Source organism: Erinaceus europaeus, chromosome 3 (assembly GCF_950295315.1).
Source record: "Erinaceus europaeus chromosome 3, mEriEur2.1, whole genome shotgun sequence".
NCBI classification, from domain to species: domain Eukaryota; kingdom Metazoa; phylum Chordata; class Mammalia; order Eulipotyphla; family Erinaceidae; genus Erinaceus; species Erinaceus europaeus.
In genome coordinates this window covers 89,109,097-89,127,388 of record NC_080164.1, presented here as the reverse complement: position 1 = coordinate 89,127,388, position 18,292 = coordinate 89,109,097, and the positions used below count along the sequence as shown (strand labels likewise).

The 18,292-nt window shown below is 39.6% G+C and overlaps 1 protein-coding gene across 1 annotated transcript in view; it reads right to left on the bottom strand.

The window, feature by feature from the left end:
- Positions 1 to 18,292, bottom strand: part of PSME4 (proteasome activator subunit 4) — a 118,781-nt gene that overhangs the window by 8,035 nt on the left and 92,454 nt on the right. The window contains exons 36-44 of the mRNA XM_060187649.1: positions 17,841 to 17,993; positions 11,978 to 12,082; positions 10,920 to 11,011; positions 9,547 to 9,678; positions 8,980 to 9,188; positions 7,496 to 7,581; positions 2,988 to 3,116; positions 1,161 to 1,316; positions 31 to 193 (exon numbers count right to left, since the gene is read on the bottom strand). Of these exons, the coding sequence (XP_060043632.1) occupies positions 31 to 193; positions 1,161 to 1,316; positions 2,988 to 3,116; positions 7,496 to 7,581; positions 8,980 to 9,188; positions 9,547 to 9,678; positions 10,920 to 11,011; positions 11,978 to 12,082; positions 17,841 to 17,993 (1,225 nt within the window). The remainder of the gene's footprint in view (positions 1 to 30; positions 194 to 1,160; positions 1,317 to 2,987; positions 3,117 to 7,495; positions 7,582 to 8,979; positions 9,189 to 9,546; positions 9,679 to 10,919; positions 11,012 to 11,977; positions 12,083 to 17,840; positions 17,994 to 18,292) is intronic.

Below are 18,292 nucleotides of genomic sequence, written 5' to 3'. Positions count from 1 at the left end.
GACAGCGGTCCTTTATATTGTCAAAGTTACCTGCGGAAGGAATCGTATCTCCTACAGAACCAGGATCTCGTTTTCTTTTCTTCGGTAGTTTGGTTTTGCAAAGTTGCTCAAAATGAATCTGCATAGGATTGTCTATGGTAAGGAAGTTACACTGCAACAGACCACTTAAGGTGGTAGCGGCCATTTCTCGAACCTGTAGAGATAATCATGTCTATTAGGACTGAGATCTGAAGCTTGGAGGAATAATGGAGACTGGGGGGTAGTTGGAATAATAGTGTCTCCATACAGATTTTCATTCTATTCAAATGGTCTTCATACTTGTTCCTACTAATCCCTGATGTTGTCATTTTGGCACGTAACTTATTTTGTAGGCCTCAGACTGGTTCCTTAACTAGCAGAATAAATTATTAGCCAGAACAAGGATTTTTACGAGAAACACTTACACTAGAGAAACCTATCTATGCTAAGGCAAACATCTGATCACAAAGGAGCTGCCTGTCCTACTTTGCCTTAGCTGAAGCCTTTGGTCTCTATCCCCATTCTTCCCTCCTCCCTCTCTTCACCAAGACATCGCTGCTCCATTGGTAGTGTAATGCTTTCATCCCTTAGACACCGGAAGTCCCAGATTCAATCAGTCCCTTATACCACCAGAAACCAGAGCTGAGCAGTATGAGGGAGAGGGAGGGTGAGTGACACAATGCAGAAACTTCCTTCAACATGCTGATAGTGGTGGGGGATCAGACTCCAACCTGAGTCAACACAGGGCAAAGCAGAGCATTATCCAAGTGAATGATCTTGCTGGCCTCTCTATTCCCATTCTTAGCTCTGACCATATTACTTTTGGAATCCCGGCTTTGATTGATGTGTGTAATTAAATTCTACAAATCTGGTACTTCTGGATTATTTGACCAGTCCTAGAACAGAACTCAAAGGCATAAAGGAAAATTTTCTTATCTGCACAAGAACATGCTCAGTCTTTGTTTCTATTTGTAGTATACAAGTTCATGATTAGACTATCAGAACTACTCAGATAAAGATATGCTACCATCACAGTTAACTTTAACAAAAACACAACTCAGTAGTGTCTAAATGTTGCTTTAAGGCAAGGGTGCCTTTCTTTAAATTTATTGAACCTTTATTTGCTATAACTCAAGATTTACCTCTAATTGCTCATCTTCCAAAAGATTTATAACCAGCCATCTGATGTCTCTAACTGCATCTTCATTGTTTAGGAAAACAAAGAGGTTATAAAATACCATAGTCTGGAGGTAGGTCAGTACTGTGTATCTGGCATGCCAAGAACTGCTTCTTGCTGTCTGTGAATAAGAGAAAGAAAAAGAAAAAAGAAAGAAAATGGTATTGACAAGAACATAAGAGGACAGCAAAATCACACATAATAATATAATAGCCTAATGTAAGCTCTCCCCTTATTATCTTTCCAATAAAAAGTGGTGTGAGTTGTTTCAGCTTTAAAAAAAAAAAAATCAAAAACATATAAATGCTTAACAGTAAAGCAAAGGGATTCATATTTATAAAAGTCAATTTCAAAACCAACAACTTTTCATAATTCATATACATAATTATTGTTTCTAATTCCACTTTTTTCCATTTTTAGAATTATTTTATTTTTGTTAATAATAGGATGGTACTGAAAGCAAATCAAGAGTAAGAACAGCTGGGGCTAAGTGTGGCACACCTAGAATAATGTACATGTTATTATCAAAGACCAGCGTTCAAGCAGGGGGCAGGCTTCAGGAGTGATGGAGCAGTGTTACAGCTATCTTTTTTTTCTTTCTCTCTCTCATCCTCTATCAAAGTAGAAGAAGAAAAACTGGCAGCTAAGTGCTGTGGAATCATGTAGGCACAGGGCCCCAATGATTCCACTGGTGGCAACAACAACAAAAAGATTAAGAACGGGTGCAGGGTGGTGGCTCACCTGGTTGAGTGCACAAGTAATATGCACAACGACACAGGTTCAAGCCCCCAGTCTCCACCTGCAGTGGGAACGCTTCACTAGCAGTGAAGCAGTGTTACAGGTCTCTCTCTCTCCCCCCCCCCGCCCTCTCTTTTCTCTCTCAATTTCTCTGTTCTATTAAAAAAAATAAGAAGAAGAACTACCAAATTCCACTAAGAAAGATAACAATTCTGGACTATTTTCTTGGGATGGAGGTGGGCAGTGGTTCATCTGGCTGAGACACATGTTACAATGTACAAAGACCCAGATTCAACCTGTAGGAGGCAGGAGCTTAACAAGCAGTTTCTCTTTCTCCTCTATCTCCCCCTTCCCTCTCAACTGCTCTGCCTCTACCCAATAAATAAAAAATAATTATTAAAAAGCATTTTATTTTCTCAGTTTAGGAGGTGGTGCAGTGACACTGGACCCTGAGTTCAATTCCCAACATCACATGTGCTAGAATGATAATCTGGTTCTCTTTCAACCCCATCATATATAAGTCAACCTTTCAAAAATGTATTTTTTCAACAATAATAAAACTTACAATCTCAAAATCATGGGAGCATGTCCATGTAACAAAATCATGTAACACGTATGACCTAGAAAAGTTGAGCACAGTATACTGAAAACAGTCAGAAAATAACAACAACCACTGATGTGTCTTGCTAGCAAGACCAGAACTTTGGTGAATAAAATAAAGGGCAAAAGGTAAAAGGAGATGATCACTTTCCTCTCTTGTAAGTACTTCATATATAAAGAGCTTCAATGATTAGCTCTTTGATTACAGTGAAAATCTGGGGGGCTGAGCAGCTGTTAGTGACTTGGCCAAGATCATGAGAGTTGGTAGCAGAGCCATGCACAGGATCTAGGTGTTATTTCTGAACTGACTATACAGTTTCCCTAGTACTGGAATAACAAATCCAAGTGAAAACAAGGATCAGGAAATATGTACATTACAGCTGACTCTATGAAACTGTTAGAGCAATACACCAAAATTCTAATCAAACAACAGATTTCAGTTCTATACTCTTACTTGTTTTAGCACCTGAAGTACCAAAGGCACTTGTTGAGGGTAAAGCAACCCCTGAGACATTAAAGATAAACACAACTTGGCATCTCTTTTCAGTTCATCATAGCTATTGTCATTTTCCACTGGGGCAATCTAGAGAATAAAACAAAACAGATATGAATTTAGAAATAACACAAGCATCCTAACATGGAATGAATCACACTTTCTCTTTTTAATTCTACAGAAAATATGGAACATATGCAAAACCTGCAGATACTACAGTGCACCCCTATTAACACTGATAAAGTCACATATAATCTTGTCATTTTTGCTTCCCTCTCTCAACTACATTATTTGAAACATATCCCAGGTACATTTAGTCTAAGCTGTATCTCTAGAAGACAAAAGTGTGCAGAGGTGGTGCATTGGCTGGAATCCTGCACTTAAAGCATGAGGGAGGGCTTGGCTGCCTGGGAGGTGGCACAATGGATAAAGTATGGGACTCTCAAATGGGAGATCTTGAGTGAAATGCCTGGCACATTTATGCACACATCCTCATCATATATAAAATCTTTAAAAAGAAAATAAGAGTTTAATGTCCCTGGTTCAATCCCTGGCATTAATATGCCAGTGACTCTCTGGTTCTCTTCATTGATAAACAAACATTAAAAAACAAAGTCTCATATAAAAATTGGTAGTGACAACATCACAGATATAAATTAATTACCAGGGAGTCGGGTAGTAGCGCAGTGGGTTAAGCGCATGTGGTGCGAAGCACAAGGACAGGCATAAGGATCCAGTCTGAGCCACCAGCTTCCCACCTGCAGGGGAGTTGCTTCATAAGCAGTGAAGCAGGTCTGCAGGTGTCTGTCTTTCTCTCCCCCTCTGTCTTCCCCATCTCTCTCCATTTCTCTCTGTCCTATCCAACAACAACGGCATCAATAATAACAGTAACTACAACAATAAAAGAAGGGCAACAAAAGGGAATAAATATTTAAAAAATAAATTAATTACCATTAAAGTATAACATACTTAGTAGCGTTCAAATTCCCTCAATTACACATTTTGTTGGTATGTATCTAAAGTCTTAATCTATTAAATAAAAAATCATTTCAGGGAATAAGTTGTAAGCCCCCTCAACCCTTTTTAAAATATCTTCCAAGAAAGAAAGAAATTGAGAAAGGGAGAACAAAGGAAAGAGAAAGGAAGAGAAGAAAAGAATAAAGAGATAAAAGTGGTGGAAAGGGAGCCTAAATCCCTTATTTTGTATTGTACCCAATTGTAGTCTTCCTTCTCTGTCTGCATCTGGTACAAACAAACCATGTGGTGTCTAAGGTATGACTATTTGATCTACAGATTTAATTTTATTCAAGTTTTTCTGGGCACAACAGAGGTGGTGGGTGGTGTTTACTTGATTCACCGACAATCAGCTTTATCTTTATGAGATAATCTTAAAAAAAAATTTGGAAAAAATGGTGGCAACAATCTACTGTTACCTAGAAGTTTTTTTTTTTCCCCCTTTTGTTGCCCTTGTTGCTTTTTATTGTTGTAGTTATTATTGTTGTTATTGATGTCATGGTTGTTGGATAGGACAGAGAGAAATGGAGAGAGGAGGGGAAGACAGAGGGGGAGAGAAAGATAGACACCTGCAGACCTGCTTCATTGTCTATGAAGTGACGTCCCTGCAGGCGGGGAGCCAGGGGCTTGAATCGGGATCCTAAAGCTGGTCCTTGCGCTTTGTGTCACGTGCACTTAACCCGCTGTGCTATCACCCGACTCCCATTTTTTTTTAAGAATATGATGGTTCTATATATATATTACAAAATGACCATTACTAAAAACATCCTTCACTACAAATAGCAGATATATACACATATATGTGTATACACACACACAAAATCTCCATAGATCCTTTACTACAAATAGCATATACACACACACCAACCAGGCAACACTTAATATTTAATAACCAAAACAAGGGGGCTGGATGGTAGTGCTCTGGGTTAAGTGCACATGGCGCAAAGCACAAGGACCGGCTTAAGGATCCCGGTTGAACCCCCAGATCCCCACCACTTGCTTCACAAGGTGTCTATCTTTCTCTCCCCCCTCTCGATTTATCTTGGTCCTATCCAACAACAACAACAACAACAACTGATATAACAACAAGAATAAAAATAACAAGGGCAACAAAAATGCCTGGAGGCAAACAAACAAACAAAACCCAAAACAAAACCTTTCTCCCATTCAGAATGGTTTCCCTCTTCTAAAAATTAGTGATTTTTAAAAATTAGCTTATTAAAGAATGTTCTTAGGAAAGCAGTATTTTTTTTTTAAAAACCAGAGCACTACTTATCTTGGCCTATGGTGGTACAGGGGATTAAACCTGGGATTTGGGAGTCGGGAGGTAGCGCAGCACGTTAACCACACGTGGTGTAAAGTATAACGACAGACATAAGGATCCAGGTTTGAGGCCCCGACTTCTCACCTGCAGGGGAGTCGCTTCACAGGCGGTGAAGCAGGTCTGCAGGTCTTTCTCTCTCCCTCTCTGTCTTCCCCTCCTCCATTTCTCTGTCCTATGCAACAATGACAACAGTAATAACTACAACAATAAAATAACAAGGGCAACAAAAAGGAATAAATAAGTATTGAAAAAATTAAAAAAATAAACAAACCTGGGACTTTTGGAGCCTTAACCATAGTGTGTCTTTGCCTAATATTATGCTGTTTACCCCGCCCCCTCCTTTTTAAATTAACATTATGAACCAATGGTTTTCAACACGTGTGATGACTTTAGTCCACTAGTGCTCCAATTGGCTCCTGGGTCCTTCATAGTAGTCGTATCTTTCCAATCTTGTATGGCAAGCTAAGGGCTATCTTAAACATTTCCTGGTTCATATAAAAAAAAAAAAAGTCTTTTCTCTAAAGTGTTCTGGTTCTTCCAGTGGGAAATGCTACTTTAAAACCATAATCTGGGATGGTCTGGGAGGTGGCACAGTGGATAAAGCATTGGACTCTCAAGCATGAGATTAAATAAAGTATTAAAAAAAAACACACCCTATAATCTGGGTACTGGGAGTATATTAACTGCTAAAAGGTTTACTTGTAGTTATGGGCTTTTGGGAACATATTGGTATTTTTCTTTTTTAATATTTATCTACTTGATAGAACAAAGAAACTGAGAGGAATAGAGATAGGGAGAAAGAGAAACACCTGTACCACCACTGTACAGATGGTGAAACTTCCTCCTTTATGTGGGGATTAGGGCCCGGAACACAGTTCGTAGCACACAGCAATGAGTGCACTCAACCAGGTATGCCACCACCCAGTCCCTATGTGGATATTTTCAATTTTGGGATTACAAGACACTACTTACTAGCTTAGACTTCTTGTTTTTGTTGCTAAAAATTTCATATCTACCAACATCTATTTGTTTTTATTATATAATATCTATATTTTTAAAAGATTTTATTTATTTATTAATGAGAAAGATAGGAGGAGAGAAAGGACCAGATATCACTCTGATACATGTGCTGCCAGGGATCGAACTCTGGACCTCATGATTGAGAGTCCAATATTTTATCCACTGTGCCACTCCCTGGACAAAAATATCTATTTGTTTTTATTATAATATACATATTAGCTTCATAACAACATTTTACTAAGGATAAATTCCATGGGGTTTTCCATATTTTTGGTAATCAATACATAGTGGATTTGTTATATATACCAATCAGATACACCATGAAGTTGATTTATTTCTCCCTTTTTAAAAGATTTACGATTATGAAAAGTAATTACTAAGAAATAAAATACATATTTAAAAATTTTTAGATATTTGTTTATTTTTCCTTTTGTTACCCTTGTTGTTTTTTATTATTGTTGCTATTGATGTCGTCACTGTTAGATAGGACAGAGAGAAATGGAGAGAGGAGTGGAAGACAGAGGGAGGGAGAGAAAGATAGACACCTGCTTCACCGTCTGTGAAGCGACTCCCGTGCAGGTAGGGAGCCAGGGGCTCAAACCGGGATCCTTAGGCTGGTCCTTGCGCTGCGCACCAGGTAACTGGCTGAGCTACTGCCGGACTCCCCATATATTTAATCTATTTTTATCTTCAACCCTTAAATTCAGTTTGTCTAAGTTTAACAAGAATACTCAACCCCTGGATACATCTTTGAGTAATTTTCTATCCAAGTATCTCCCAATGCAACTTGTTTATTTGTTGATGTTTTTGTTTCTAATTGATTTTGTTGTATTCAAACCTGAGAATTATCAACTTCTAAATATGAGGTCCTCACTTTGGTAAAAAGCATCGCACACACTATACTGATACCTTGGTTCTCTCTCTGGTAGGTATGTATGAAATTACTTCAACAAATATTAAACCACTATCACCAAATCATTTCCTACTCTAACTTCCTTTTTCATTTAACCAACATATATAATCTGAGTGCCCATCAACTACAGGATGATAAGTTTATGAATTACTTTTGAAGGCCAGAAAGGATGCATTCTTAATTTAGTTATTACCATACCTTAAAAAACAAAGGTAGAAGCTGAAGCTGTTCTGTGACTGCTGTGGAGAAGGATCTTCCTGCACTCGCCATCAGCCATTTCAATACTGTTTGGGAACAAACACAGCGTCATTCTTTGCTGTCCAAGTAAGGATCACAAAGCAGATTAATAGTGAAACTCTGGTTTCACAGACAACAATTCCAACAACTTTGCAACATTAAAAAATAAATTCTCGGGGGTCGGGTGGTAGCGCAGCAGGTTAAGCACACGTGGCGCAAAGCGCAAGGACTGGCGTAGGATCCCAGTTCGAGCCCCCAGCTCCTCACCTACAGGGGAGTCGCTTCACAGGCGGTGAAGCAGGTCTGCAGGTGTCTGTCTTTCTCTCCCCCTCTTTCATCCCTTCCCCTCTCCATTTCTCTCTGTCCTATCCGAAAACAACAACATAAATAACAATGATAATAATAACCACAACAATGATAAAAAAAACAACCAGGGCAACAAAAGGGAAAAAATGGCCTCTAGGAGCAGTGGTTTCATAGTGGAGGCACCGAGCCACAGCAATAACCCTACAGGCAAATAATAATAATAATTCTCTATATTATTCTCATAGATACTGACTGACTAGGATTATGTAGGACCCACATAAAAGAATAACACCCAAGGGAGTGGGTGGTGGTATACCTGGTTGAGTGCAAGTTACAAAGCACATGGACCTGGGTTTGAGCCTCCAGTCCCCACCTGCAGGGGAAAAGCTTTCCAAGTGGTGAAGCAATGTTGCAGGTCTTTCAGTCTTTCGGTCTCTTGGTCTCTGTCTCTCTCTCTCTTTTGTGACTCCAGGGTTATGGCTGGGGCTCTGTGTCTGTACTATAAATCCACGGCTCCTGGTGGCCATTTTTTCCTGTGCTATTATTATTGCTATTGTTGTTGTTGGATAGGACAGAAACTGAAAGAGAAGGGGAAAGACAGAGAGAGGAAAAAGAGAGACACCTGCAGACCTACTTCACTGCTTGTGAAGTAAACCCCCTGCAGGTGGGGAGCCGAGGGCTTGAACCCGGCAGGATGCTTGCACAAGTCCTAGCATTTCACACTATGTGCGCTTAACCCAGTGCGCTGTCAGCCAACCCCCGCAAGTGTCTCTCTCCCTACCACCCCCTTCCCTTTCAATTTCTGGCTGTCATTATGCAATAAATAAAAAAAGAATATGACCCAATCCAGAGTACTGAAGTCATTCTCACAGAATGAATCAAGGTATTACTAACAGTCTCCATTATGTACAGTAAGTACAAATTAAAGCTAGCCTCCAATATTCCTAATATATATGACCTTGTCTATGAAAACATCTTACCTGGTGAACTCTCTCACTGGTCCCAAACTATATATCTATGTCACATTTTACAACAATAACAAAAGGAGAAAAAATATTTCCAAAAGATCTTTTCAGATATTAAGAAGACAACCGAAATAAACGGTTTTAAATAAGCTTCCACTAGTCTTAATCACTCACTAGTTTTTAAGAGTTTAATGCCCTGAGTTCGCTCATCTTCTTCACCAACTCCATTTTCTTCCATAACATGGTTCTGAATTTCTTCATCCACATCCATGAGGGGTTTCAATTTCTCTAGAATTCGAGCAGTGAATTCAGAGACATGAGGGGACAGTGTTGGCGCAGTGTTTGGCAAAGAAACATCTATCATGAATATGTAGGTCAGCACACTGTAAAGTAAAATGCATGTCATAAGAGAAGTTCCCACATTATTAGCAAAACCAAGTTTCAAGAGTTATAGCCCAATCAAACTAAAAGTTCCCTAGACAAATTCTGGAGAGGCTTTCATACATGTGTGCCTGAAATTCTAAAATTGTCGACATGGTAACTGCTAGTTGCTGTCTTGCAAACACACTGCCATTCTGCATTAGTTTCAGGGCCTCTTGTTGAGGGTCCCACAACACAATGTAAAGTCAAATTTAAAGTGGGGGGGGGGCACTGTGAAAAACTCAACAGCAACGTAACAAATAGGAATCATTAAATATTTAAATCTGATAAAAAGAACTGGAGCTCGGATCTGATACCCACCTTCCTATCCTTTCCCTGACATTTTTGTAAACCTGGGTGAGTTTCGGCTCCAAGTACTTTAGCAGTCTGTGCAGCAGCTCAGGCACTCTCCACTCTTGCTGGGCGAGGCCACCTTGCAGAACGTACAGTCGACTAAAATTAAAGCACAGGAGTAAGTATTGTGTTCAAACGTATTTCACTAAAACTACCACCTTTTCTCAACCCATACAAAACACTGACAGCTCAAACTTTCTTTTTCTTCTTTTGAAAACGTTTTTCATCTTTTACTCTATATTTTCATCTCCCTACTCTAAAAAGCTGAAAGAAACATTGACTTTAAAAGGTACCTCACAAAAGTTAGTGGCCAGGGAGTTGGCTCAGTAGCAGAGTACAGAACGTGTGCGTGTGTGTGTGTGTGTGTCGCACACACACCCTCCCCCTACATTGTATATGCCAGAGCTCCTTCTCTGGTCTTTATATCCTTCTTAAAATAACCAAACAAATAAGCAAGAACAAGGATAAGAATAGCTGTTCCTAGTGGGAGTTCTAATTTTTTTTTTAGTTTTCTTTAGTTATTTGATAGAGATACCCAGAAGTCAAGAGGAAGGGGGAGGCAGAGAGGGAAAGAGAAAGAGAGACACCTGCAGCACTGCTTCACTGCTTGCAAAGCTTTCCTCCTGCAGGTGGGGGACTGGGGGATTGAACCCGGGTCCTTGAACATTGCAACATGTGCTCTTAACCAAGTGCACCACCACCCAGCCCCATGGGAGTATCTAGATTTCCTTTTCTACTACCTTTTCTTATCTATTTTTTAAATTATTATCATCTTTATTTATTGGATAGAGACAGCCAGAAATCGGGAGGGAAGGGGGAGATAGAGAGGGAGAGAGACAGAGATACCAGCAGAAATTTGCAAAGTTTCCCCCCCTGCAGGTGAGAACCAGGGGCTTGAACCTGGGTGCTTGTGCACTGTAATGTGAGCGCTTAACCAGGTACACCACCACCAGATTCCAGCCTGTTTTGTTTGTTTATTTATTTTAATGGTGCTGATTGAATCTAGGGCCTCAGAACTGAAGATATAAAAGTATTTTTTTGCATAATCATTACACTGCCTCCCAAGTCCTTTCTACTGTCTGTTTAATTACTTATGTGGGGGGGGGGGGGGAAGGGAGAGGAAAGAAAGAAAAAACAAACAAAAAACCCAAAATCTTGATGACAGTAGAAAAGGCTGAACTAACTTTGTTAAGGTTGCCTCCAGATCTCCTACCTATTCCCAAGTGGTAAATAACTCTACATTGTATATTTGCTACTCAATTTTATCAAGCCATCTCCCAGAAACAAGTGTTTATTTACACTAATTTTATTAACTCCACAAGCTGTGTCCTTTTATTTACCATGCATCTACAAAGGATCCTCCTTCACCACTCAGTGGAGATTCCAAGAGCAACTCAAAAAGCCAATGAAGTTTTCGAGGATCTCTGCTTTCCTGTGTTGAAAATATAAAGTAATCATGAAAATAGGGGACCCACAATTTTGAGAATAAAACAGACCATGTTATTTTAGAATTCTAATTATGTGTGGAGGAAGAAAGGAATCATAAATATCATTGCAGCTTATTTTAAAACTGAGAAAAAAAAATTTTTTTAACCAGAGCACTGCTCAGCTCTGGCTTATGGTGGTGCAGGGGATTGAATCTGGGAGCCTCAGGCATGAGAATCTCTTTGCATAAATCATTATGCTATCTAACCCTGCCCAAAATTGAGAAAATTATTTTCTCCAGCTAATTGGAGCAAAGTATACAATAGACACATTCAAAGTTTTTAAAAGCACTGAAAGAGGCCCAGGAGGTGGCTCAGTGAGTTGCTAGCACCCCCAACAAGTCTTAGGCCCTAGATTTGACCCTAGCACAGTTTGAGAATGCTAAGGACAGCACAAAAGGAACTTTCTGATTGGTGGAGTGGTGCTTTGATATGCTCTTCTATCTCCCCTACCTGCCTCCTCCCACCTCTGTCAAAAAAAAAGAATAAAAACTTTGGCTAGAAAGGGACCTGAAGGTGACACACACACACACACACACACACACACACACACACACACACACACACACACATCCCCTTGTATCAAATAGCTTTTACTCTATGTAAGTTACATTTCCACATGTATGATTTGATGTGTCATTTAATAAGCACACATCACCTTCACTCAAGGCTCATAGACTACTGGGGCCCAATAGGCAGCTCAGGGGGTAGAATGGATGTCTTCTACATCTGAGACCTTGGGTTCAACCCTCAGCATCCACACACACATGCACAGGATTAAAGAGAACCATCTCTTTCACTCATGTAAAATGACAAAATCATGAACAAAACTTCAATAGTTATGATGATAGGCAGAGTACTAAAGGGTATGGATAAGAATAGGTCAGTCAGAAACAAGAGGATGCTGAACTTACACAGGATGTTGCTATGCAAGTTCCCCAGTCATTGTATGTCTCCACTGTAATGTTGGACAGTGCTGTTCTAAGCAGAGGGCACAGAAGCTCCCAAAGTTTCTCTACCTACTCAAAAGGAAAACACATGAAGAAGTGTTAATGAGGTTCTCAGAACACCTATCTTCAGCTACCTTTTCTTAGTTAAAAAAAAAAAAAGTTATTTCCTTTACATTATTTCCTTTTTTAAAAATTTTTTTATATTTATTCCCTTTTGTTGTCCTTGTTTTATTGTTGTAGTTATTATTGATGTTGTTGTTGTTGGATAGGACAGAGAGAAATGGAGAGAGGAGGGGAAGACAGAGAGGGGGAGAGAAAGATAAGACACCTGCAGACCTGCTTCGCTTCCTGTGAAGCGACTCCCCTGCAGGTGGCAAGCCGGGGGCTCAAACCGAGATCCTTACGCCAGTCCTTGCGCTTTGTACCACGTGCACTTAACCCACTGAGCTACCACCCAACTCCCTACATTATTTCTTATACCAGCAGTTCACAAAGTGACAAAGTGGTGAAAGCACCAAACCCTCAAGCATGATGTCTAGAGTTCGATTCTTGGCATGTGTATGTGCCAGAGTGATGCTCTGCTTCTCTTTCACGTCAGCAAACAAATTTTTGTTTAAAAAATTATTTCTGGACACTCAGTCTAGACACTGTAACTTCAAGTTACAGTCTAGAAAGTAACTTCAACGCTCTCACAGTTATAAGGTGAACCTTCAAAATAATTTATTTCAAAAAAGGAGACTATATGCTTGGTCACAAAATCTTCTACACTAAAAAGTTATTTTATTTATTTATTTTTTTAGGGGCCAGGTGATAGGTAGTGCACCTGGCTGAGCTCTTATCTTAGTAGTGCACAAAGACTCAGGTTCAAGCCCCCAGTTCCCAACTGCAAGGGGAAAGCTTCATGAGTGGTGAAGCAGGGCAGCAGGTACCTCTCTTTATCTCCCCCTTTCCTCTCAATTTCTGACAATCTCTACCCAATAAATAAAGAAAAAAAATTAATGACACAGTACATTTGGTTGAAATAAAATCTCCAATTTAAGTTTTGTATGTTCATCAAGCTCATCAATTGAATCCTAAAACAGGAGTCAAATACAATCTATTAAGTATCTCTGGCATAATCTTAAAATTCCAAATCCTGAATTATTATAAATAGCTTTTAAAAAGATTTATACAGAAACTGCAAATATATATGTCTGGATACATCTTGCAATTTAGCCAGACTACAAACACCCTGAGACCTTGATAGACTATAGATTCAAATTCATTCGATCTGAATGGGACTCAAGCTTCTACTTCAGCAACGAGCTCCCAAATTGCCACCCAAGCTGTAGGTCCACTGCATTTTAGTCAAAAGGATCTACACAGAACAAACAGGGAGGGAGGGCTTGGGACAAAATTTCCAGGGGTAGTAAAACACACTGATTAAATAACAAAATCAAAATGGAATGTTAACTTATAAGGAAAGGAGGTATATTCTGAATCTGAAAAGGGGATAACTCTAAAATGACACGATACAAAGATTCTGTGTGACATTAAAATAAAATTGCTTCATTATATGTGGTCAGAGAAAAACATTATTAAAAATCAAGACTTTGGGGGCCAGGTGGAGATATACACCTGGTTAAGTGCACACATCACAGTACACAAGGATCCAAGTTCAAGCTCCTGGTCCCCACCTGCAGGGGATAAGCTTCCCAGGTAGTGAAGCAGGGCTGCAGGTGTCTCTCTCTCTCTCCCTGTCTCCCTCCCCCTCTCCACTAAACTTCTCTGTCTCTACCCAATAATGAATAAATTACAACTAAAAAAAAAAATGAACACTTTTGGGGGCTGAGTGGTGGCACACTGTGTTAAATGCACATAGAGTGATGCACAAGGACCCATGTGAGGATCCCGGTTTAAGCCCCGTGTCCCCACCTGCATGGGGATCACTTCTCAAGCGGTGAAGCAGGTGTGCTGGTGTTTATCTTTCTCTCCCTCTCCTCTCTCAATTTTTTCTGTCCTGTTCAATAACATGGAAAAAATGGCTGCCAGGAGCAGTGGATTCGTAGTGCAGGCACCAAGCCCCAACGATAACTCTGGAGGCAAAACAAAACAAAACAAATCTCTTATTCATAATATGGATGCATAAATTGATATATTAAAAAGTTATTCAGAGAGGGACCATGTAGTGGAGCACCTGGTTAAGTGAACACATTACAGTATGCAAGGATCCAGGTTGGTCCTCACCTCAGGGGAAAAATTCACAAGCCGTGAAGCAGGGGTGCAGTTGTCTTTCTCTCTCTTTTTCTACTTGTAATTTCTCTCTCCTTCTCTATCTCCCCACCCCTTTCAATTTCAATACTAAATAATAAAAATAAAAAAGCACTAAGAGTACTAAAACTAAATGTATAACAAGTTTACAAAAAAAAAATTGGGAGTCGGGCAGTAGCGCAGTGGATTAAGTGCATGTGGCTCAAAGCGCAAGGACCAGCTTAAGGATCCCGGTTTGAGCCCCCAGATCGCCACCTGCAGGAGAGTAGCTTCAAAAGCAGGTCTGCAGGTGTCTTTCCCTCCTCTCTCCATTTCTCTGTCATATCCAACAACGACAACATCAATAACAACACTAAAACAAGGGCAACAAAAGGGAATAAATAAATAAATACTAAAACAAAATTTTTTTTAAAAAAGAAAAATTTCTTTCTTTTTGAGGTAATGGTGGTCCACTATGTAGTCAGGAATTTTGAACATTTTAACAGTCCACTTTCAGTTTATTGCACTAATCCTAGTAAATCTTTTTTTTTCAAATTTTATTAGTATTTATTATTAACTTACAATATTATGAGATAACATGGGTATAATTCCACACCATTCCCACCACCAAAATTTTGTGTCACTATTCCCTCCATTGGAAACTATAGCAGTTCTCCCAAGGTTGCAGATATACGTTGACTATTCTTTCTTTTTAAAAAATATTTATTTATTCCCTTTTGCTGCCCCTTTTTTTATTGTTGTAGTTACTGATGTTGTTGTTGTTGGATAGGACAGAGAGAAATGGAGGGGGGAAGACAACTCCCCTGCAGGTGGGGAGCCGGGGGCTCAAACCGGTATCCTTATGCCGGTCCTTGTGCTTTATGCCACCTGCGCTTAACCCGCTGTGCTACTACCCGACTCCTATGATTTCTATAGCTACCTGTCTCTAGTTACATATTTTTGGCAAATTTTTCTGTGGTTCTTCCTCTATTTTTTTTTATTTACAAAATAAATAGGAAATATCGATAAAACCATAGGAGAAGAGGGGTGAAATTCCACATATTTCCCACCACCAGAGTTCCATATCCTATCCAATCCATTGGAAGCTGTCCTATTCTTTATCTCTCTAGGAGTATGGACCCAGGGTCATTATGGGGTGCAGAAGGTGGAAGGTCTGGCTTCTGTAACTGCTTCTTTACTGAACATGGGCGTTGGCAGGTTGACCCATTCTCCCAGCCTGTCCCTATCTTCCCCCAGTGGGGCAGGGCTCTGGAGAGATGGGGTTCCAGGGTACATTGGTGAGGCCATCTATCCAGGCGAGTCAAGTTGACGTCATGGTAGCATCTACAATTTGGTGTTTGGAACATATATTCCTTTGCTTCTTCCTTTCTTGTGGGATTCAGTTCAGTAGTTGTTGTAAGTTGGGATTGATTGTGGCAAATTCCTTTAGTTCTTTAATATTTGAGAAAAACCTTTATTTCTCTCTCATATTTGAAGAATAACTGCAAGATACAATATTCATGGCTGGAATTCCTTCTCCTTTAGAACTTTGAATGTATGTCATTCTACTGTCTCCTTGCCTCTAGAGTTTGTGAAGAGAAATCTAACAATAGTCTTTTAACTCTGTCTTTGTATAGACCTTCTTTCCTTTCCCTCGAAGCCAGCAAAATTTTTCTTTGTTGTTGACTTTTGATAGTTTTACAGTAATGTGCCTTGGTGTTGGCCTTTCTGTATTTATAAATCTGGGTGATCGTTTTTCTCTTGAATGAAAATGTTCTGATGGTTTCCTAAGTGAGGGAATTTCTCAGCTAAAATTGCTCTGAAAATGGACTCCGGGTCTTTGGCCTTGTCCTCCTCTTCAGATATACCTATCACTCTTATATTCGATCTTTTGATGGAGTCTGCAATTTCATAGAAGGTTGCTTCAATCTTTCTGAACCATTCCTCTCCCTCATCATATTTAAATTGGAAGAGTGGGATGGCTGTATCTTCTAGACAGAAGATTATTTCTTTTGAATGTGTGGATCTACTTCCTAAGCTTTCTACCTGGGCATGGATTGCAGCTAGGAGTGTCTTTTACTCCCTGGAGTTCTATTTGCAATTTTTCTTTCATGCTTCCTAACTGCTTAGCCCTGACTGAAGTTCTTCTTTCAAGATTTGAAGATTCTTAGTGAACTCTGTTATAAGTTCCTCTCTTGTGTGTTTTAATTCCATAGTAACATGCTCTTTTAATTCTTGCTTAAATTATTGGAGAGTCCTCATAATGAGCTCTGTGTAGTCTGAGAGTCTCTCTAAATCTGTAATTCCTTGGAATTTCTCTGTGTTATTTCTGTCTGGCTGATATGGCATAGTTTGCTGTTTAGTTCTGTTTCTCTGCATGTGTGTGTTGGTTATTGATATGTGTGTGTGTGTGTGTGTGTGTGTGTGTGTGTGTGTGTGTGTGTGTGTGTGTGTGTGTGTGTGTGTTGGTTATTGATGGCCAGCAGGTGGTGCTATTGTGTTCTCTAGGTTTCTCTTGTTTGTATGATCTGCGGCAGGTGGGATGGGGTGGTGGGGTGATTGCTTTGGGCTGCCTTGTGGTCATAAATGCCGTTTTATGCTGTGTCCTTGCCTTAAATTCAGAAGGCTAAAAACCCCCTGAGTTAAAGATTGAGAGGTTTTAAGCCCCTGTCTCTTTTCTTCCGGCACTAAGAACAATATTACTTGCTTGCTGTGCTTAAAGTAAAATAGCTAAAATGGTGCAGCTCAGTGCCTGGGCCTCCCGGAGCTCTGAGTTGACTTTGCTGTTCTTCAACCTGCACCTGCACCGTTTTGCTCCAACTGCATGTGAGCATCCACCCGAGGCTGCAGAACTTTCAGTTGTAGAGTATGACTTCAGTTGGACCTCTTGTTGTATTTACTTATTTTGGGAGGACAGGTGATTTGGCCCCAGTTATTCCATGGCCACACCTCCCGGATATCATCTTAATAAATCTTACTAAGAAGCTAGCCTTAGGACAGATATGTAAAACTAAATCTTACAATTAGAAGAGAGAAGCTTTTAGGTTTATTTATTTATTTTTAAATTTTTTAAAAAATATTTATTTATTTTCCCTTTTGTTGCCCCTGTTGTTTAACATTGTTGTGGTTATTGATGTCATCATTGTTGTTGGCTAGGACAGAGAGAAATGGAGAGAGGAGGGGAAGACAGAGAGGGGGAGAGAAAGATAGACACCTGCAGACCTGCTTCACCGCCTGTGAAACGACTCCCCTGCAGGTGGGGAGCCAGGGCTTGAACCGGGATCCTTATGCTGGTCCTTGCGTTTTGGGCCATGTGCGCTTAACCCGCTGCGCTACCGCCCGACTCCCTTAGGTTTATTTATTTTTGAAGATAAAGGAGACAGAGCATGGGGGGGGGGGGAGGGACACAGAAACACCAGAGCATTACTCTGGCACTCTGGGGATCGAACTTGAGACATCACACTTGAGTCCATAGTTTCATCTACCAAGCCACCTACTAGACTATAAACATTTGATATCTTAATTATTAATGTCTAATGTGTTGGAACTGTTACATAAACACTGTAACTTTAATAGAATATGCTTATAGCTGCATTACCTTTTCAAATGTCCAATGCTTAGAACCTCGGATTAAGCCAGCTATGATCTCTGCAACACATCGCTGAGTACTTTCATGTGAATCTGCAACCAAACATTCTAAATGGGGCTTCAGAACTGGCAGAAAGGAATCATCAAAATTTCTGAATATACCCTATTAAAACAAAGAAAGTTTTCCAGTACTCAAAAACAATAATTTTTACTACAGCATGAATGTGTTCATATTTGGTTATTATATTACTATACTTAAAATACTCCAAATACCTTGTCCTTTACAAGTTAATTACTTATCCTGTCAGTTAAAATGGTAAAAAAAAAAAAGCCATTTAATATATTACATTAAAAGATAATGAAATAAATTAATTATCTTTTTGACCTTAATAGTAGTATGTATTAAAAAAAAAAGAGAATTAAAGGCCACAAAGTTTTGTGTGAATTTCTAGTGCTAATTAT